Here is a 23,049-nt window from a genome sequence, read left to right as displayed (position 1 = left end):
CTGTACAGCAAAAATTGACAGAACATTGTAAATCAATTATAATAGAAAAAATAAAAAACTTTAAAAAAGACCTCAACATAAGAAAAGACACCAAACTCCTAGAAGAGAACAAAGGCAAAATATTCTCTAACATCAACTGTACAAATGTTTTCTTAGGTCAGTCACCCAAGGCAACAGAAATAAAAACAAAAACAAACCAAGGGGACCTAATCAAACTTAAAAGCTTTTGCGGAGCAAAGAAAACCATAAAAAAACAAAACAAAACAAAACAAAAAAAAACAAACCAAAAGACAACCTATGGAATGTATGTGTGTTATGGATGTTAACTAGACTAATTGCAGCAATCATTTTGCAATATATACAAATACTGAATCCTTATGCTGCATACCTGAAACTAACATAAAGCTGCATATTTGACTTTACCTCAATAAAAAAAAAACACTGAAAAAATTTGAATAACACTGGGAAATGATTACAATATAATGCCAAGTAAAATAGAATAAAAAAATATACAAAATGTACGCTTTCAACTCTGTAAATACACACACATATATACATAATGTAAATTTTTTACTTATAAATAACGAGAAAATACACATTAAAAATACAACAAATGTGAAAGGGTCCTAGGTGGTAGGGATATGAGTGATTTTTTAAAGTTTATTTTCTAAATTATACTTTTACATGTTTTTCCAAATTTCCTATAATGACCATGAATTACTTTTATAACTAGGGGGACAAAGAAATGACTATTTTAAAAGCTTTAAAAAGCAGATGGCTGCTCTTTGTTTTCCCTGGGGAGGCAAAGGGAGAGTAAATTAGGCTGTACCTTATTTGTATGACCATCCCACCCTGAGTGTCATTACCCCTAAGAGTTTCTCACTTCTAGTATAAACAGACAAAAAAATGTCTTTTTTTTTTTTTTTCTTCTTTTCAGGGCTTCACATGCGACATATGGAAGTTTCCAGGCTAGGGGTTGAATCAGAGATGCAGCTGCAGGCCTACACCACAGCGGCAGCAACACCAGATCCGAGCTGCATTTGTGACCAATACTGCAGCTTCTGGCACTGCCAGATCCTTAACCCACTAAGCGAGGCCAGGAATCAAACCTGCATCCTCATGGGCACTACGTCAGGTTCCTAACCTGCTGAGCCACACCAAGAACTCCAAAAAGTACTAAAAATATCAGAGTACTGAACATCCAAAGGTGTTTGTAAATTACCATCACAACCATGCCCACTGGCACGGACTTTAGGTAGCATCTAATAATGTTACCAATGTCACATAAAACCTCATTTCATCTTCATGTTAATTCTGTGAGAAAGGTTTTTAATCATCTTCATTATATAGAGAAAGGAAACAAGCTGGAAGAAAGGAGTGATGTGCCTGAGCTCACACTGCCAGTAAATACCAGGGCAGGGGTTCCAAAGCACTAGGACTCCCAGTTCTGAGTCCGGTACCCTCTAGAGAAGAACACAAGGTAACAACAGGCTATAGAACTGAAGCTGGAAGGTGTGCATTTATAAATACTCTTTATGACACTCCAAAATTTTGAGGAAGTTAACATCTGCTTCTTTCTCAATTTTATTTAGATTTAAGTATGTTTTAAGAAGAAAATTTACAGATGTAGAGAACAACACAGTGGTCACCAGTGGGAAGGGGGAAAACGGCAATATGGGAGTAGGTGGAATCAGAGGCACAAACTATTATGTATTAGATAAGCTACAAGGATACACTGCACAACTCAGGGAATACAGCAAATGTTTTATAACTATAAATGGACTATAACCTTTAAAAATTGTGAATCACTATATTGAACACCTGTAACATAACATTGTAAACTTCAAAATGTTTAAATTGTTTAAAATATTTTTTCATTTAAGTTTCATTTTAAATACTTTAAGTTTCTCCTGTTTTATCTTACTGCAGGCCTCATAAGTGGGTGGACTGAAATTTTCATGAAACACAAATTACTGATGGATATTCTAGGTCTATCTTATATTAGAAATTTCAATCTACATGGTCATCTTTACAGAGAAGCAACAGGTGAAGTTTTTGCTATTAAGATGGGGAAAGGACAATTAATTTATTAATTTAACTGCCTCTTTTTAACTTAAAAATACATGTTAAGAAACCACAAGAGGAGTTCCCGTCATGGCACAGCAGAAATGAATCCGACTGGGAACCATGGGGTTGCGGGTTCGATCCATGGCCTTGCTCAGTGGGTTAAGGATCCGGCATTGCTGTGAGCTGGATGCAGGTCACAGACGTGGCTCGGATCTGCAGTGGCTGTGGTGTAGGCTGGTGGCAACAGCTCTGATTAGACCCCTAGCCTGGGAACCTCCATATGTCATGGGGGCAGCCCTAAACGGACAGGAAAGAGGAAGGAAGGAAGGAAGGAAAAGAAAGAAAAGAAAGAAAAGAAAGAAAGAAAAGAAAAGAAAGGAAAGAAAGAAAGAGAAAGAAGGAAAAAGAAAGAAAGAAGAAAAGGAAAGAAAGAAAAGAAAGAAAGGAAAGGAAAGGAAGAAAGAAAAGACAGACAGAAAAAAACCATCAGAGTCTATCACTTGGCTCTCTGTTTTTTATTTGGCTGCACCCTCAGCATGTGGAAGTTGCTGAGCCAGGAATCAAACTTATGCCACAGCAGCAACTGAGCTGCTACAGTGACAACACTGGATCCTTAACCTGCAGAGGCACTAGGAAACTCTGGTTCCCTATTTTTTATTTTTTTAATTTCTTCCTTGGTTTGACTTTTTTGCCTTTAAGGGCAGCATAATATTATTTAGTCATTTTCTAAGATTCTTTTCTTTCTCTTTCGTATTCTTCAGTTAGTTGGTACTGCATGCACTTCTGCAGGCAAATTCAAAATTATTTTCAAAACCATCTGTCATCAAGCAAACTACATGCTTATGTACAGACAAAAAACTGGAGGAAGAATGAGTGAAAGTAAAATGCCTCCTCAGATAAGAATTAGAGCAGCTGAAAGATTTATTTAGTTATTTTGGCTGCACCTGCGGAAGTTCCCTGGCCAGGGGTGGAACCCGAGTTACAGCAGTGACTGCGCTGGATCCTTAACTGCTGAGCCACCAGGGAACTCCAGCTGAAAGCTTTAATCTCTCTTTCTCTCCTTACTCCTGCTACTGTACTTGAACAAGTTAAAGTTAGCTATAGAGAATATTATTAGGAGAACATTTCCCCACAAAATTGAGAAGGCAAACTGGGAAATACTAGCAATCTGAACTCTCACTTTTCCCTGTAACCTGCAGAGAAACTGGCTTGTGAATACAGGTGTGATTCTGTGTGATAATAATTCTCCCTCTTTGTCAACAAAACAAACTACTTTAACAGCTATGATTGTTGCAGAGTGTTGAAACCAGCAGGGGAATCAAAAGCCTTCACCATGGGAGCTCCTGTCATGGCTCAGTGGTAACAAACCGACCAGTGACCATGAGGATGTGGGTTCGATCCCTGGCCTTGCTCAGTGGGTTAAGGATCTGGTATTGCTATGAGCTGTGATGTAGGTAACTGACGAGGCTCAGATCCCAGGTTGCTGTGGCTGTGGTGTAGGCCTGCAGCTAGCATAGCTCCGATTAGACACCAAGATCTAATGGGAACTGCCATGTACTCTGAGTATGGCCCTAAAAAGCAAAAAACAAACAAACAAAAAAACCCAAAAAAACCAAAAACCAAACCAATGTCTTCACTATGAAAACACTTCTTTTTAGATGATAGACACTCGACATGTATGGAAGAATTTAGAAATGTGACCTTGGGCCAGACAGTAAATGATTTTAGGGAATTGTTAACATTGTTAAGTGGGAAATGTTATCATGGTCACACAGAAAAATATTTTTTTAAAAAATGCATGCTGAAGCTTGTGGAAAGGAACTGCCATGATGTTTATAATTTATTTTTAAATATTTGACTAAACTAAAGAGCAAACATGGCAAGAATTAACAATTATTAGGTGGTGAGTATGAAGATACTGATTCTATTCACCTCTCTTTTGTAATACTTTAAAATTTTATAATAAAATGTTTTAAAGTTTTTATTTCTAAGTGGCCAAGAAGCCTATGGCAAGTTTAAGCAGTGAAAAAGTGAAATGTAACAGGTTTCTTAAAAATTAGCATACTTTTTTAAGAACACTGCTCTGCTCAAAGACACTCTGAATCTATAGGCATTTAAACAAATTAAAACTGTATGTTCATATGACACATTTGTAGAACAAAAATGAATCTGTTGCTGAATATTTAGGTAAAATAAATAAGAAGATCCTAAAAAAAAGAAAAAGAAAACAGTTCTTACCTTCCAAAAGCATTTAAAAGAGCAACTATCTCCTGCCGAGTGAGTTGGAAGCCTTTAGATGGGCTGTTCTCTGGAAGCTTTTGGATTTCTTTTTCAGAGAATAGTATCTTCAGGGCAGTTCCTAAACCCTGAGTCTAAAGAAAATGGGAATAAACTCATAATTAAATTCACATAATAATAACAACTACTATAAAGATCTGAAGGAATAGTCACTGCGATGAGAAGTCAGGAAACTCACATGAACTGAACTTTTCACAACATTCAACTATGCAAAATACAGTTTATACTTCCTCACAGATTATTCATATATAATAAATTTATCTAAATTTGCTAAGGAAACCTGAATATCTTAACACTTTTGGACACATATCATATTACACCAAATTTAAAAAGTGGAAATTTTATTTGGAAAAAAAAACCATTCTAAATTTAAAAAGTGCCTTTTTTTAACCTACAAAATATCGCATTAGGATTACAGTGTTCAATATATAACCTTGAAAGCACTTCTATAGCCCTTAAAAATTCAAAACTCAGAAATTATTATAAATTTTTGTTTTTTTTTGGTTTGGTTTCTTTTTGTTGTTGTTTCGTCTTTTTTTGTCTTTTCTAAGGTTGCACCTGCGGCATAGGGAGGGTCCCAGGCTAGGGGTCCAATCAGAGCTGTAGCAACTGGCCTACACCACAGCCACAGTAACGCCAGATCAGAGCTGCGTCTGCCACTTACACCACAGCTCACGGCAATGCCGAATCCTTAATCCACTGTGCAAGGCCAGGGATTGAATCGACAACCTCATGGTTCCTAGTTAGATTCATTAACCACTGAGCCACGAAGGGAATTCCTGTTTATTTCTTTTTGGCTACACCCATGGCATGAGGAAGTTCTCAGGCCAGGGATCAAACCCTCACCACAGCAGAGACCTGAGTCACAGTAATGACAATGCTGAATACTCAACCCTCTGAGCCACAGAGGAACTCCTTATTATAAGTTTTAATGTACAGTGATACCTATACTTGATTTCTCAATTATTTGCACTAGAGAAAAAGAAAAACCTTACTTCAGTTTAGCTTCCATTAAAAAAATTCTCCCTCTTGACTTTCTATTACTTACTATCATCTCTGTAAAAAGACAAGCAAGAAAATACCACCTAATTCTTTTTATACTAAATATATAAGGAAACGGGCCTGCTAAGCAGAACTTCCTTGTTTTGTGACTAAGGGGCCTCCTCCTTTTGATCACTGACACACATTTAGTGACCAAAATTTGATAATTAAGTTTTTATGTAATTATATTTCACCTTGTATATACATATATAAAACACCAATACACTGTGTATTTATAACCAACTTCAGAAGTGAATCTCAGATTGTACCAACAGAAATAGATACAATAAAACCAAAATCATTAACCAAATAGGAAGAATATCCTTATATATACACATATTACACAGCTTAATATTTTTTCATAAATAAAACAGAGAAATGACACTTTGAATTTCTAATTCAATGAACAATGAGTACAATTTTAATAAAAACTTTCAACTTCTTGCAGAGAAATTTAAGATGAATAATAGTTTCAAGACAGAAGACAACACACAAACCTGTAATTTCCCCCATAATCTGCACTTGTCACATCCAACACAGTCCATTATACGGGAGATATTCTTGAAATGTAGCCGGAATTCCTCCTAACATGCAGAAAATATTTTCAATTTAATTAGACATTTAAAATCAAATGGCATTTTTCTGAATTATAAGAAATAAGACTTTGAAGCTTATTCATGAATGAGTTGTTTTTCAATAACAAAGAAAAAACACTTGAATTTGTAGAGCATAACATGGCACATAAAATGGCTAACATTAATGACAGTTTATAAAATTCATTCCACATGTATTAGTTCAACCAACTTTTTATTGAGGGGCTACTCCATGCAAAGCACCAACATATACAATGTGTGGTGACAGAAAAGTAAATAATTCACCATTTCTCCTTTGAAGGAGCTTAACTGCTGCATACAACCAGGGGTAAGGCACCATTTGATACCTGCATACAACCAGTGGTAAATATATCTATATTGTATTTCATTTATTTCTGATACATTGCTTTGTGTGGGATTAAGTGAGAAAGCTGTCCTAGGACAATGACCAACCTCCATCTCTCTCCTCAGGACCACACTGTGTTTGTAACACATGCTGCAGCAGCAGCAAGGACCACAGGGCTATATAGGGGGTATATGGTCTTCCAGTTCTCCACACTTGCTACTGCAGCTGCTCCAAGCATGCTTGCTCACTGGATCCTTGAATTCTGCTGTGTTAGTTTCCCACCCAGTTAGGTAACTCTTCTGCTGGCAAAAACCTGCACATGGGTTTCTGTGACTCTTAAGGTCGGTCTTACCCTCTCTGAGGACAATACTAGTTAAGAGAAAGTTGCCTCATCTTTTTCACAGGGAAAATGTAAAAAAAAAAAAATCAATGTCTTGGCCAAAAGAAAGATAACATGAACAGAACACAAAGACTCCTGTGCTCTCCATTTCCCTGTAGTTCATGTTCTTTGGAGCAGGTGGAAAAATTGACTTAAACTTTCCTTTATACACCTCTGAAAAATAGAGAACCAAATTTCCAGTATTTGTGAAGCTAGTTGTGAAACCTTAGTCCATTCTCAGCCTTACCTTCCTTGTTTACAAAAAGATACATAATTATAGTTGTCTTTTCTACTAAACAAGAGCATTGTGAAGATCAAAAGTATAATATTTGTATAAACACTCAGAAAATAGGAAGCATGACAAGAACGAATTAACATTATATTAAATATCACAATAGTAATATACCTCTAAAATAACCATGAAACAAAACAACCTTCTAAAACTAAAATATAGTTGTAGCTAAATTACTTCATCTTAGAAATACCAAGAAACTCTGAAAATTTATTAGTTCTTACAGCACTAGATGTTCACATTTAAAACATTTCAGAGCCAAATGCATTTCAGAATTTGGGATTTTTCAGATTTACAACACTACACATACACTATTTACTATGAAACACTCAACCAGAGTGTAGGGCAATGCTCGGTCATCGAATACATGACTGTTCTTGCAGCAAAATGTAAGAACATTTATACAAAGCAGAATTTTTAAAAAACGCAATATTCAAGGTTTTATGGTTTTTTTTTTTGTTTTTTTTTTTTTTTACAGTATAGTTGATTTACAGTGTTGTGTCAATCTTATATCAGTCCAGGTTAAGTTCGGCTACCAAATTAATTTACACCGAACATAAGAAAAATGTTTCAGTTTCTGGAGCTTTTTGGATTTCAGAATGGCATATAAAAATTGTGGAGCTATAGTAGAAGACTACTGGCCAATTTCACATACTTTTATGAACACTGTCAAGGTATAATTGTGTTTCTTAATTACTGTAAGCAAATGAAAACAAAGTGCTAACATGATGTTTCATGATGATCTTAAGATACATCCTCTTTCTGATATTGCAGGTCAACAGGTAATTTTTGCCTTATATGTTAGTCCATAAGGACAAAAACATAATGGTTTTAAAAGCTATAACATTCCCAAAATAAACTTTAGAAAAGTTTTATTTATTGCCTTCAAAGTGGCTAACAGTACATAATTTTTTTAAAAAGATACATCAAAACAGTAAATAAAAGTAGAAAAGAAAGAAAACTTTCTCAAAATAATACCCTTTAAAAAGACATTTACAAAGATGTCATTAGTCAGAGTAATGAATGAGGATTCACTAAGCAGCTGGTCAAACCAGAAAGGAATTGAGAAGAAAGTATGGAGAAGGAGCTTTTCATATCATTTGCAGTAAAATCCACTCAGACTAACTTCAACAAGATGGAGAATAGGGAAAGAAAGTTTAGATAAACATGATTAAATTACAACCAGCAACCTGCTCCCCACCCTGACCTCCCAATCAAGAACTTTTTACCTTTAAAGATTTGGCCCCCTTTTTGTCACCTGCAAACATGGATTTCTCATCAAAGTGCATGGGGAAGGACCTGATGAAATGACATAAGTTACAGATGAAAAATTCAAGCTCTGCTAGAATCTTCTATCTCTACAAATATTTAAAATTCATAATTTACTCACGTGTAAGGTTTAGTAACACAGGACAGTAGCAAACAGTTCACATATAAACTATTTAACAAAAGAGTAAAGCGAGATAAAGAAAACTTTGCAGTCTATAAGACTGTGTTTTGAAAAAAATCACATAATCTAATAAATTAACTAAAAACGATTTATGTGAAAAATGCACAACACTCTCTTAACATTTTAAAACATCTTTTAAAACTTACTGCATAACTTTCTTTAAACATTTATTTATTTATTTTAGTGACCACACCGGCAACATATGGAAGTTCCTGGGCTAGGGGTCAAAACGAGAGCTGCAGCCACCTGACTATGCCACAGCCACAGCAGTGCCAATCGGGGCCACCTCTGTGACCTATGCCACAGCTTATAGCAACAATGGATCCTTAACCCACTGAGTGAGGCCAGGGATGGAACCTGCATCTTTACAACATTATGTGGGGTTCTTAACCCATGGTGCCATAATGGGAACTCCGTCTTTAAATATTTCTTAACTGAATTTTCCTTCATGCTCATTTAACACTCAGTAAACTCCAATTTTATAGACCCAGGATTTTTTTTAAAAAGGTTTATAGAAAATAATGCTAACGTTCTCTTAAGTAATCTATCTTTATGCTAACACATACTAGCATCTGAATTTAAATAGCAACTGGAAGAATAAAAAACTGGTAGAAGGAACATTAAAATATCATTAATTTTGGTATTACATAAAATTTTAAGTTATATTTAAAAATATACCCTACTCTCAAGTGTGAAAGTTTATGCAACAAAGCTTTAGAGATGCTTTTCAGCCAACATTTTTAGAAAAAATTTTAAATGCTGCCATTCTACTGAACACTTGCTTTTTCAGTTCTAATTTTCCCCTTTCCTAACTTTTAGGAGTCAGTTTTTGTTGTATTTCAGGCACTGCATCATTCAGCTACAGAGTGGAGAATTTAATTCAACTCTTACTTTGTATCTTGAAAGATATTCAGGAGAAGGGTTTTTGTGTCAGCGTCTTCTTCTACATTTCCAGTGTAAAGGTCGACAATTGAGCGCTCAAAATATGGGGCCACCTTTGACAAAGCTCGCAGTTCAATTAAATATAAAAAGTATAGATTCTTTAGCCTCCTTGGACCTTCTCCCTTGGTTTCCACAGGGTCAAAGCGGCGTTTAAATTCTTTCATATTAGGTCCCCAGCTAGGTTTACCCCAAGTTTCTAAAAAGAAAGAGAAATATATTACATGCTTTTAAGAAATAGGATCCTTTCTTGATAGAGAATACATATTTCCCCCCAACTATTTTTATACTGAGGCACAATTTCTATGTAGAAATCTGATTACCTTTCAAAAGATAATTTGCGCAGAGATGTAAATTGATACTAGCGTGAAGTCCTGATATAAGCTTATAGAAGACTCTTTTCTCCAGACACAAGCCTATTAAGAAAAATATTGAAAAAGAAATGACATCCATTGAGATAACAGAAATACTGAATCAAGAAGATCTGGTACCCAGACTCACAGTAAAGATTCAGGGACATAACAAATAAATCAAGGAATGATAGAAAATAATATAAAAGAACTGAGATTCTTTCACTAGAAGATAAAATAAGATTTTGACTTCAGAGCAGGGTTACCTGAACATGAGAAATTAATGAAGAATAAGACAGAAATGTCTGGCTACTGGAGGTCCAAACACTACACTGCACTTGGTAAGTTCTCATATTACCCAGAAGGCAACAGTATGGATTTTTCATGGTTTAGGCTAAACTAAAGCAGATGTAAAGTTACTGCTTTGGTATAACATAGTTGTTTCTCCTTTTTCCTTCCCTATAGATGTTCTTTACTTGAACCGACTTGCTAGTGTAGGAACAAGAGACTGAATTCTCTTTCCTTCCTCTTGATTCTTTATTGTGTCCTATACATCCTCTGCCCTGGGATTCTCTAATTCTACTTAACTGTGTGTTCCACTTGTAAGGAGCCAAAACTTGGAAAATACACATCAAAGGATTTCCACCAATTAAATAAAAGTGTGAATATTTACTACATGAGTAAAATCATATCAGGATGGAGTTCAGGAATATGGTAGAAATTCATTTTATGTAGCTTTCTTAAGCCACACAGGCTTTTGCTCAAAACAGAGGTCCAAATAATTTCACCATCCTATCCCACCCCTGCCTCCATTTAAAAATATTTTTTCTCATGGAGTTCTCCAGTGTTGTACTGCTGTGGCATAGGTTCAACCCCTGGCCCATGAACTTTTGCATGTCATAGGTGGGGCCCCAATTTTTTTTTTTCTATTATAAGAGTAATAAGGACTTCTTGCTGTGGTGCAACGTGATCAGCAGCATCTCTGCAGCACGAGTAAGCAGGTTCAATCCCCAGCCTGGCACAGTGGATTAAAGGATCCAGCACTGCCACAGGCAAGGATGAGGCTCAGATCTGATCCCTGCCCAGGAACTCCATATGCCACAGAAAGGCCAAAAAAGAAAAAGAAAAGAGTAATAATGTCCAGTCTCTTGGGATAGAACATGATGGAAGATAATGAGAAAAAGAAAGTCTATATATGTAAGACTGGGTCACTTTGCTATACAGCAGAAATTGGCACAACACTGTAAGACAACTATAATTTAAAAAAAGAGTAATAGACATTGTGAACATACTTAATGTTATTAAATGCATTTTAAAATGCTTAGAAGGTAAATTTTATGCTATGTATATTTTACCACAATAAAGAAAGGGAAACATTTTTGGAGAATATTCTTTATAGAAAAATTTAAAAATAAATAAGAATGCAAAACATAAGCCTTTAGAATCCACTAGATGCAGAACAATTATCTTTTTCCTTTTCCTACCACCCAACAACATTTGTTTTTGTCTTTTATTTGTTTGTCTTGACTTCCCAAATGAGGAAAAAATGGGCTTCACCAATGAAAACTAAGAAATAATACTAGCTGAAGGATTTTTAATATGTTAAGAGTATGTATGTGGTTTACTTTGTATCTTTTCAGGACCTTTTAGATCTTCAATTTACTATCCTCTATGTTCTACCATTGATAGCTCTGAAGCCAGTAGCTTCTAAAAGGAGAAAATGATTACTTTGCAATCTCACTCCCTAATTTGGAATTCTTCCTAGAACATTCTCATCATCACAGATGGAGACCAAAAGGTAGAAATTAAATTCTATTTTATAGCTTCCTCGTAAAAATATATGACCAATTTCAAATGTTTATGGTAAAAGGGACATAAACAATATGAATAACTTTGATAAAACATTAGGTACTATTCCTCTGGTAAAACTTTTAATCAAATCTGTTATCATGTAGCAAAATGATCAGATTTGAAGTTCACTTTCTCTTCCTTCCATTCTCCCTCTCTAAGCAGCAAAATGTCTAAAGACGAGTGAATGGAAAATAGGCAAGGCAAAGCTCACGAAAATTCATATGCCTAAAAACAAGAACATGAAAAACTAGGAGGCAATTCTAATTTTTTTTCTTTTGCAAAGGCCACAAAAGCACCTCACCTAAAACAAGGATGAGTGATAAATGGGATGAAAGGAGTAGGTACGTACTTCCATAAACTGTGAAAATTAGGTAACTTCAAGTAAAGTCATAATAATAAAACCTGTGCCACGTGAATGCACCAGGATGCACTTAGCAGGAAATTGCTGGAGAGCTGCTCCCCACCTGCAATCTGCTGCTATGCCTAATGCCTGACCAGTCCAACTACTCAATTTAGAAAGTGGAGCTCTTCTTCCTGTTTGGATTTAATTTCATTCAGTCATTTTCAGCAAATGAATTACAGGATACCAATATACAATTTTTTTTTCTCTCACAAAAAAATGATTATTTGACATGTGTCTATTGTTTAGTGATTTTTCACAGCAACTTTTACAGGCATCGTCTATATTTACAGTGTGGGTAAGTTGCATGACTATTGCTGCACTTATGCCTCAAATCAGAAAATCAGATCTCAGAAAAGTTGAGTGCTCACTGGACCATGTATCAACATCCAGGGACTCCTAGCAGTATGATACTAGGAGAGTGGTCAATACAGTACAAGCCAGAATCCAATATTGCCCAAAAATTTCATTCTCATCTTGCATTATCAATATGCAAAGTTTCTGACCACCTCTTTTAACCTAAATACTACTTTTCACAATTTCTATTTCAGAATAAGGCTAATTAAACAAAAACTAAGTTATCTCCTTCCACATAAGAATTTATCAGTATAAATTAAAAATATATTTGCATATCAAAAATAGCTCATTAAAAACAAAGAGATACCATGTTCATAACACAATAGACTTAAACAAAAAACAGAATTAGATACTTAGATTAACTCAGTAGAGGTCCTATAAGGTTATGGCTATGAAATATCCATTTCCTATATCATTTGACTTGCTTAGCCTTCACTAATATATTTGAACTTCTAGTTTCACAAAAAAATGGCAATTTGGTAAATTTTTTAAAAGCTCCATATATCCACTTATTAACCCAAGTTTAAAAGAAGTCCTAGAATTTTTCAGCTTCCCATTAATAACATTTTATAATTTCAACACTAGAAAATATAAGAATGCAAAGTAACTAGTATATTGAGGTCTATATTACTTCAACCTTTAGTTAGACAAGTTTAGACTATATAACATGTGTTAACATGTTTAAAACCTTCTGAATTCTAATTCATCTTCCCTTAATTTTAACTTCATATATAAAAAGAGCACTTTCCAAAAAGAATGTCTCTACTTAAAAAAACAGACTTGCATAATGGTTACTAGAAAAGTAGTCTGGATGTGTATTACACACAGAATTGAAATAAGACTAGAAAACAGTTATGAAAAGCTGATGAAAGCATCTGCCCTGTATATGTCCGTAACATTGGCTCTTAGATGACTAATATCCTCAATACTTTCAAATAATTTTATCCCAAACATAATAATCTAAAATATGTTATTTTCTTTCAAATATTGCCAGGATTAGTTGTCTGGGTAATAAATCCTAAAACTTACAAATATGTATTAAATAAATATATTCAATTTTCGCAAGACGCCAATAAATTTAAAATGCAGACATTAAGTTTACCTTCTAGCCATGTGTAGAATGATTCTCCTAAGAAACAAAACAAAAACAGTCAAACACATGTACAGAACTGAGTTGAAGGGTTTCAATGGTCATTCATAAATAAGAATTAAGTCTATAAAATATTTATGACAGATTAAGGAATATTTCTAGAAATGTCCATTGCTTCATGTGTAGTAGAAAAAAAACATGGTTCTAGAAAATAAAGTCCAAACATAACTGAAGTAAATCTGGGAGAATGTTCGTATAAATGACATTTTGACTTGTAAACAATTTTTATTGATTTTGTCTTTTTGTCATTTTAGGGCCGCACTTGCAGCATTATGTAGGTTTTCAGGCTAGGGGTCTAATCGGAGCTGTAGCCGTCGGCCTATGCCACAGCCACAGCAACACAGGATCCGAGCCATGTCTGCAACCTACACCATACCTCACGGCAACGCTGGATCCTTAACCCACTGAGTGAGGCCAGGGATAGAACTCACAACCTCATGGTTCCTAGACGGATTCGTTAACCACTGTGCCACGACAAGAACGCTGAGAAAAAAAATTTTTTTTGGTTACACCCGTGGCACATGCAAGTTCCTGGGCCAGGGACTAAACCCATGCCATAGTTGTGACCTGAGCCACAGCTGTAACAATGCCAGGTCTTTAACCCACTGTTAGGCCACATGGGAACTTCTTAGAAAAATTTCAGTCAAAATATTATGTAAATCTTATTCATTTGACTATCCGTAAGTATGGGGGAGAAACAATCTTAGATTTGCTTTTGATGAAAACCATAGCACTGGCTCAAAACTTCCAGAAAAAAACAGTAAATATAATAAAAAATAGTATTATTGTTCCTTTTTTTTCCTAAGCCAGTAAAGGTGGGTATATTTCCTCAATCATCTAAAACTACTTAGTTTCAAGGAATAATTTAAAAATTCCCTAATTTTCAAAATAATTTTTCAAAAAAGTTAATGACTAGACTAAGAAGGAGACTTAACGTGTGCTAATGCTAAAAGAACTATTTCTAGCCCAACACTGTTCTTCTGAGTGAAAAGAAAAATGGCAGTCAATAAACACAAAAATAGTTAATACACTTCCTAAGTTACCCCTCTTTTTTTTTTTTTTTTGAATTGTGAAAAGCAAAGCATGATGATAAAAACTCAACACATAGAAGAGCTGAGCAATGATAGCTAAGCTAAAGGATAAACTAGATGGTGGGGAATTACTTTGCCTCCTGAGTCTTCACCTTTTGCAAAACACCACAAACATCTACATAGAGATTCATTCATTCAGCATACTCTTACTAAGATCATTCATCATTATCTTACTTGTTTACCCAAAAACCCCCAGCCACTAACAAGAAAAATCTAGCTCTCAAGCTGCTCAATAATCTGGCCTCTACTCATCTTCCTGACTCAAACTACCTCTATGTAAAGTCTTTCCTACTACTAACAGGGTCTCCCCAAATATGCCTCATTTTCCCTTTCTCAACCCCTGGTCCACTTTGTCATCCAAGCAGCACATACAATCCAGTTCTACTGGCTTGAATCAGTCCGTTATTCAAGTCCATCTCAAATGCCACCTCCTTTAGTAGGACAGGATTTATTCCACTTCTAAAGAGCTATAGTACCTACTGTTTGTACTGTGTATGTATTACTTCTTTATCATTGCTCATGTATAGTGCTTATCATTCTTACTATACATACAGCAATATATATTAGCTCTTAGAGGGAAGGTACATTTTATATACCTTTCTATCCCATACAATGCCCATCACAGTGCCCTTGAAGACAGATAAGTAAACACTCTTTTGATATAATTATTTTGGGTGTTTTGGGGCATGCCATGATCAATACTCATTTAGTAACCTGGAATGACCAATTGTTGATAAATTAAGATTCATAAGATTAAGTGTTATAATGATAAATGAGGTTATAAATTTCAAAGTCAGTAAGAAAAGTCAAAAGACAAATTATCTGATAAAATTATTTTAACTTCTTTCCATTTCTTCAGAATATATTCCAGTAGATCACAATAACCAAAAAAAAAAAAAAAAAAAAAAAAAAGGGCAACTTGGAATGTGATCCTGTTTCTATACTAAACACCTATGTAAAATGGTCTTCATGTTCTTTTTAACATAGAGTAAGTTTATTTATTTTTTTTGCTTTTCAGGGCCACACCCGTGGCATATGGAGGTTCCCAGACTAGGGGTAGAATTGGAGTTACAGCTGCTGGCCTAAGCCACAGCCACGCCAGATCCGAGCCACGTCTGAAACCTACATCACAGCTCATGGCAACGCAGGATCCTTAACCCACTTAGTGAGGCCAGGGATTAAACCCAAAACCTCCTGGTTCCTAGTCAGATTCGTTTTCCACTGTGTCAAGATGGGAACTCCTAGGATAACCTTAAATTATAAAAAATACTCATTTTTTTTGGTATCCCTGATAGCTCTTTTATGAAAAAAATAGGATACTTTCTTTTAAATAAAAAACAGGAAAAATCAAATTTTTATCATTAGAAACATTTCTTATACACTTGAAGCAAACATAATGAGTTTCAACTCACCATTATCTTCTCCTGAAAGAGAAAATAAAAGACAGAATTTTAGAAATATCTTACACAATTCAGATTCCAATCTTCTTTATTTCATATGGGATTAAAACTTACTGTGTGTTAAACTATTATACCATGAATCTTGGTCAGTGTGCAATTATCCTACAAATAAGACTTCTTAATAAAAATATAGGCCAAAGAATATAAGATTTTCACATATTTTTAATGAAATAAATAGCATCAGAGAGAAACTAAAAATAACCATAAAGACCACTAGTTTCAATGGTTAACAAACATACAAAGTCACTCCATTTAATCATTATGTACACAGTTCTCTCTGAACACGTTTCCATGCTAGAGTACTTTTTTGAATGACTTCTTCTCAGCACATATGCACCTTAATGAAAGCACTTTCTAAACTGTTGTCAAAGGACCCCTGTAGGTGCTACAGGGTGGCCTAGACAGGGGAGGGGCCAGAAGCCTGGGCTTCAGCAGCTTTGCCTTTATTAGCTTTCTATGTGCAATTCTGATATATGATTTCATTTTTGGAACAAAAATGTTCTGCCACCAAAAAAAGCTGTTGGAAAGCTAGTTGTAGAAGCCCAGCTATATGGCTCAGGAATTAATGTGGAAGAAACATAATTAATAGTATTAAACAGCTGTTAAGAAACAATTAGCAGTTCAGTGGAGAAAGCGTGTAAACAGCATTATTAACAGCTATTCAATTATTTCATAAGTACCCACCTATAACCTGGGACCTGTTCTCCACCTCACCTAGTCTCATGTCTCTTTTACACTTCTCTTTCTTCTCTGCTCCTCTGCCTCCCTCTATCTTTTTCTATATGGGCTCTCCTTCCCCTCCTCATCTTTCCAGCAGTCTCATTTCTTCAGTACATCATAATACAGACATGAAGTATTTCTTGGGACTTAATGCTTTTATTAAATGAACAAGTATATTTTCTGCTTTAGAAGTTAAGTGATCAGCAACATCTTGTTTGACCCACCTCCTAGAATAAAGACAATAAAGACACAAATAAGCCAACTGGACCTTATTAAACTAAAGCTTCTTCATAGCAACGGAAACCATTAAAAAAACAGAAAGACAACCCACAGAATGGGAGAAAATTTTTGCAAATGACTCAACTGACAAAGGTTTAATTTCCAAAATATACAAACAATTCATACAACTCAACAACAAAAAAGCAAACAACTGAATCAAAAAATGGGCAAAAGACCTAAATAGTCATTTCTCCAAAGAAGACATACAGCTGGCCAGCAGGCACATGAAAAAAGGCTCAACATCACTAATTATTAGAGAAATGCAAATCAAAACAACAATGAGGTTCTACCTCACACCAGTGAGAATGGCCATCATTAACAGGTCAACAAATAACAAATGCTGGAGAGAATGTGGAGAAACGAGAACCCTCCTACACTGCTTGTGGGAATGTAAATTGGTATAATCACTATGGAGAACATGGAAATACAGCAGAAAACTAAATATAGAACCACCATATGACCCAGCAATCCCACTCCTGGGCATACGGCCAGACAAAAATTTCACTGAAAAAGATAATGTGCACCCATATGCTCACTGTAGCAGTATTCACAACAGCCAAGACATGGAAACAACCTCAATATCCATGGACAGATGAATGGGTTAAGATGTGGTACATATACACAATGGAATACTACTCAGTCATAAAAAGAATGAAATAAGGGGAGTTCCCATCATGGCTCAGTGGTTAATGAACCCGACTAGCACCCATGAGGACACAGATTTGATCCCTGGCCTCGCTTGGTGGGTTGAGGATCCAGCATTGCCGTGAGCTATGGTGTGGGTAGCAAGCACAGCTCAGATCCTGCATTGCTGTGGCTGTGGTATGGGCCAGTGGCTACAGCTCCAATTCAACCCTCCATATGGGTTAGCCTGGGACCCTCCATATGCCATGGGTGTGGCCCTTAAAAAGACAAAAAAAAAAAAAAGAATGAAATAATGCCATTTGCAGTAACATGGATGGAATCAGAGCTTCTCATACTAAGTATATAATATCAAAATCAGCAATCATAGGGAGAATACAAATGCAAGATATTAGAAATGCATTTAAAATTAAGAGACCAGCAACTTAAAACAATTTTGTATATATACACAGACTGCTATATCAAAACCTCATAGGAACCACAAACCAAAAATCTACAATAGATACACATGCACACACAAAAAGAATCCAAACACAACACTAAAGATAGTAATCAAATCACAAGAAAACAAAAAAGGAAGGGATGAAAAAAGACCTACAGAAACAAATCCAAGACAATTAACAAAACAATAAGAACATACATGGTGATAATTACCTTAAATGTAAATGAATTAAATGCTGCAACTAAAAGACATAGACTAGCTAAATGGATACAAAAAGACAAGATCTGTATATATGCTTTCTACAAGAGACTGACTTCAGTTCTAGGGACACATACAGATTAAAAGTGAGGAGACGGAAAAAGGTATTCCATGTAAATGGAAATCAAATTAAAGCTGGAGTAGAAATATTCATATCAAAATAGACTTTAAGGAGTTCCCATCATGGTGCAGCAGAATCAAATCTGACTAGGGACCAGGAGGTTGCAGGTTTGATCCCTGGCCTCACTCAGTGATTAAGGATCTGGCGTTGCCATGAGCTGTGGTGTAGGTTGCAGGTGCAGCTTGAATCTGGCATTGCTGTGGCTCTGGTGTAGGCTGGCAGCAACAATTCTGATTTGATCCCTAGCATGGGAACCTCCATATGCCACAGGTGCAGCCCTAAAAAACAAAAACACCAACCTCCAAAAACAAAGAAAAAAAATCCACAAAACAGACTTTAAACAATTAGAATGGCAGTTCCCGTCATGGCTCAGTGGTTAAGGAACCCAACTAGCATCCATAAGGATGTGGGTTCAATCCCTGGCCTTGTTCTGTGGGTTAGGGATCTGGTTTTTGCTGTGAGCTGTGGTGTAGGTCGCATACATGGCTCAGATCCTGCACTGCTGTGGCTCTGGTGTAGGCCAGTGGTTACGGCTCTGATTCGACCCCTAGCCTGGGAACGTCTATATGCCATCCATGCAGCCCTAAAACACAAAAAGACAATAAATAAATAAATAAATAAAATAAAGAATGTTACAAGAGACAAAGAAGGACACTACATAATGATCAAGGGATCAATCCAAGAAGATATTACTATTGCGTGTGTGTGTGTATGCACCCAATATAAGAGCACCTCAATATATAAGGCAAATGCTAACAGTCATAAAAGGAGAAATTGACAGTAACATAATAATAGTGGGGGACTTTAACACCCCACTTACATCAAGAGACAGATCATCCAGACAGAAAAATCAATAAGGAAACACAGATCCTGAATGATACACTAGACCAGATGGACTTAACAGATATTTAAGAACATTCCATCTGAAAGCAGCAGAATACACTTTATTAAGTTCACAAGGAACATTCTCCATGATAGATCACATGCTGGCCACAAAGCAAGCCTTGGTAAATTTAAGCAAGCATCTTTTCTGACCACAACACTATGAGGCTAGAAATCAACTATAAGAAAAAAACTGTAAAAGACACAAACATGTGGAGGCTAAACAATATTTTACTAAACAACCAATGGATCATGAAGGAATTGAAGAGGAAATAAAAAGAGAAACAAATAAAAATGAAAACACAATGATCCAAAGCCTATGGGATGCAGCAAAAGTAGTTCTAAGAGGAAAGCTTATAGTGATACAAGCTTATCTCAGGAAACAAGAAAATCTCAAACAAACTAATCTTACACCTAATGCAACTAGAAAGAACAAACAAAACCCAAAGTTAGCAAAAGGAAAAAAATCACAAAGATCAGAGCAGAAATAAATGAAATAAAGATGAAGAAAATAATATAAAAGATCAATGAAATTAAAACCTGTTTTTTTTGAAAAGATAAACAAAATTGATAAACCTTTAGCCACATTCATCAAGAAAAAAAAGGGAATGGGCTCAAATCAATAAAATTAGAAATGAAAAAAAGAGACGTTACAACTAACATCACAGAAATACAAAGGATCATAGGAGACTACTACAAGCAACTATATGCCAATGAAGTGGACAACTAAGAAGAAATGGACACATTTCCTACAAAGGTATAATCTTCCAAGACCAAGACTAGCCAAAGAAGAAACAGAAAATATGAACAGAACAGTCACAAGTACTGAAAACATTTAGTACTTGATTTTAAAACTTCCAAAAACCACAACTCCAAGACCAGATGGCTTCACAGATGAATTCAATCAAACACTTAGGGAAGTACTCTTCCTTCTGAAACTCTTCCAAAAAACTGCAGAGGAAGAAATACTCTCAAACTCATTCTATGAGGCCACCATCACCCAAATACCAAAGACCAGACCAAGACATCACAAAAAAAGAAAATGAGACTAATATCACTGATGAATACAGAGGCAAAAATCCTCCACAAAATAACAGCAAACCAAACCCAACAATACACTAAAAGGATCACACATCATGATCAAGTGGGATTTATACAGGGATGCAAAGATTCTTCAATATAAGCAAATCAATGTAATACACCACATCAATAAAATGAAGAATAAAAGCCATATGATCATTTCAAGAGATGCAGAAAAAGCTTTTGACAAAATCCAAAACCCATTTTTTATAAAGTCTATCCAGAAAGTAGGAATAGAGGGAACCTCCCTCAACATGATAAAAGCCATTTATGACAAACCGAAATCATTCTCAATGGAGAAAAGCTGAAAGTATTCCCACTAAGATCAGGAACAAGACAAGAATGTTCGCTTGCATCATTTTTATTCAACATAGTTTTGGAATTCTTAGCCAGGGCAATCAGAGAAGAAAAAGAAACAAATGGAAACCAAAATGGAAAAGAAGTAAAACTGTCATTGCCTGCAGAAGACATGATACTATATTTAGAAAATCCTAAAGATACTATCAGAAAACTACCAATGAATTTGGTAGAGTTGCATTATACAAAAATAATAAAATACTTATTCCGTCGTAGTTAACGATCGACTAGAACATGAGTTGGGGTTGTTGCTCAGTGGTAGTGGGGGGGTGTGGTTGAGACGGGGATCTGTTGCTGTTCAGTAGCAGCTACAGTGATTAATAGCTGAACTCATATGCGGAAGTGCCAAAATACAACAACAAAAAAAAAAAAAAAAAAAAGAAATCACTTGCATTCCTATACACTAACTACAAAAGATCCAAAAGAGTAATTAAGGAAACAATTCCATTTATGATCTCATCAAAAAGAATAAAATACTGGAGTTCCCGTTGTTGCTCAGTCGTTAGAAAATCCAACTAGGAACCATGAGGTTGTGGGTTTGATCCCTGGCCTTGCTTGGTGGGTTAAGGATCTGGCATTGCTATGAGTTGTGGTGTAGGTTGCAGACGCAGCTCGGATCCCGCACTGCTGTGGCTCTGGCGTAGGCTACCCGCTACAGCTCCAATTAGTCCCCTAGCCTGGGAACCTCCATATGCCACAGGAGCAGCCCAAGAAATAGCAAAAAGACAAAAAAAAAAAAAAAAAGAATAAAATACTTAGGAATAAACCTACCTACCCTAAAGAGGCAAAAGAGCTGAACTGTGAAAACTGTAAGACAATGATGAAGGAAATCGAAGATGACATGAACAAAATGGAAAGATATACCATGCTCTTGGATTAAAAGAATCAACACTGTCAAAGGCAATTACTAAGGCAATCTACAGATTCAGTGCCATCCTGATCAAATTACCAATGGCATTTTTTCACAGAAGAACAAAAACATTTTTAAATTTGTATGGAAACACAAGATCCTGAATAGGCAAAGCAACCTTGAGAAAGAAGAATGGAGCTGGAAAAATCAGGCTCCCTGACTTCAGACCATACTACAAAGCTACTGTCATCAAAATAGTATGGTACTGGTACAGAGAGAGAAATACAGATAAATGAAACAGGATGGAATGCCCAGAAATAAACCCATACACCTATGGTTGATCATTCTGCGAAAAAGGAGGCAAGAATATACAATGGCAAAAAGACAGCCTCTTCAAAAGTGGTGCTGGCAAAACTGCACAGTTATGTGTAAAAGAATGAAAACAGAACACTAACACCATGCACAAAAATAAACTCAAAATGTATTAAAGACCCAAATGTAAGACCGGGTACTATAAAACTGCTAGAGGAAAGCATAGGCAGAACATTCCTGGACATAAATCACAGCAATGTCTTTTTGGATCCACCTTCCAGAGTAATGAAAATAAAAACAAAAATAAACAAATGGGACCTAATTAAACTTAAAAGCTTTTGCATAGCAAAGGAAACCATATGCAAAACAAAAAAACAGCCCACAGAATGGGAGAAAATATTTGCAAATAATGTGACCAACAAGGGCTTAAATTTCCAAAATATACAAACAGCTCATACAGCTCAATATTAAAAAGACAAACAACCCAATCAATAAATGGTCACAAGATCTAAATAGACATTTCTCCAAAGAATACATACAGATGGACAAAAGTACAAGAAACAGTGTAAAATACTGCTAGTTATTAGAGAAATGCAAATCAAAACTTCAATTGGTATCACCTCTTGCTAGTCAGAATGGCCATTATCAAAAAGTCTATAAATAATAAATGCTGGAGAGGGTGTGGAGAAAAGGGAACCCTCCTACACTGTTGGTAGCAATGTAAACTGGTATAGTATGGAGAACAGTATGGAAGTTCCTTAAAAACTAAAAAGAGGAGTTCCCACTTTGGCTCAGTGGTTAATGAACCAGACTAGTATCCATGAGGATGAGGGTTCAATCCCTGGCCTCACTCAGTGGGTTAAGGATCCAGCGTTGCTGTAAGCTGTGGTGTAGGTCACAGACATGGCGTGGATCTGGCATTGCTATGGCTGTGGTGTAGGCCGGCGGCTATAGCTCTGATTTGACCCCTAGCCTGGGAACCTCCATATGCCACGGGTACAGCCCTAAAAAGACAAGAGACCAAAAAAAAACTCTAAAAGAG

General features: G+C 35.8%; 1 protein-coding gene across 1 annotated transcript in view; it reads right to left on the bottom strand.

Moving 5' to 3' along the window:
* ERO1B (endoplasmic reticulum oxidoreductase 1 beta) overlaps window positions 1–23,049 on the bottom strand; it is a 65,427-nt gene that overhangs the window by 7,069 nt on the left and 35,309 nt on the right. The window contains exons 10-16 of the mRNA XM_013981626.2: window positions 16,017–16,028; window positions 13,466–13,492; window positions 9,729–9,821; window positions 9,358–9,604; window positions 8,246–8,315; window positions 5,904–5,990; window positions 4,306–4,439 (exon numbers count right to left, since the gene is read on the bottom strand). Of these exons, the coding sequence (XP_013837080.2) occupies window positions 4,306–4,439; window positions 5,904–5,990; window positions 8,246–8,315; window positions 9,358–9,604; window positions 9,729–9,821; window positions 13,466–13,492; window positions 16,017–16,028 (670 nt within the window). The remainder of the gene's footprint in view (window positions 1–4,305; window positions 4,440–5,903; window positions 5,991–8,245; window positions 8,316–9,357; window positions 9,605–9,728; window positions 9,822–13,465; window positions 13,493–16,016; window positions 16,029–23,049) is intronic.

The sequence above is a fragment of the Sus scrofa genome, chromosome 14 (assembly GCF_000003025.6).
Source record: "Sus scrofa isolate TJ Tabasco breed Duroc chromosome 14, Sscrofa11.1, whole genome shotgun sequence".
In the NCBI taxonomy this organism is placed as follows: Eukaryota; Metazoa; Chordata; class Mammalia; order Artiodactyla; family Suidae; genus Sus; species Sus scrofa.
This window is presented reverse-complemented; position numbering and strand designations above follow the sequence as displayed.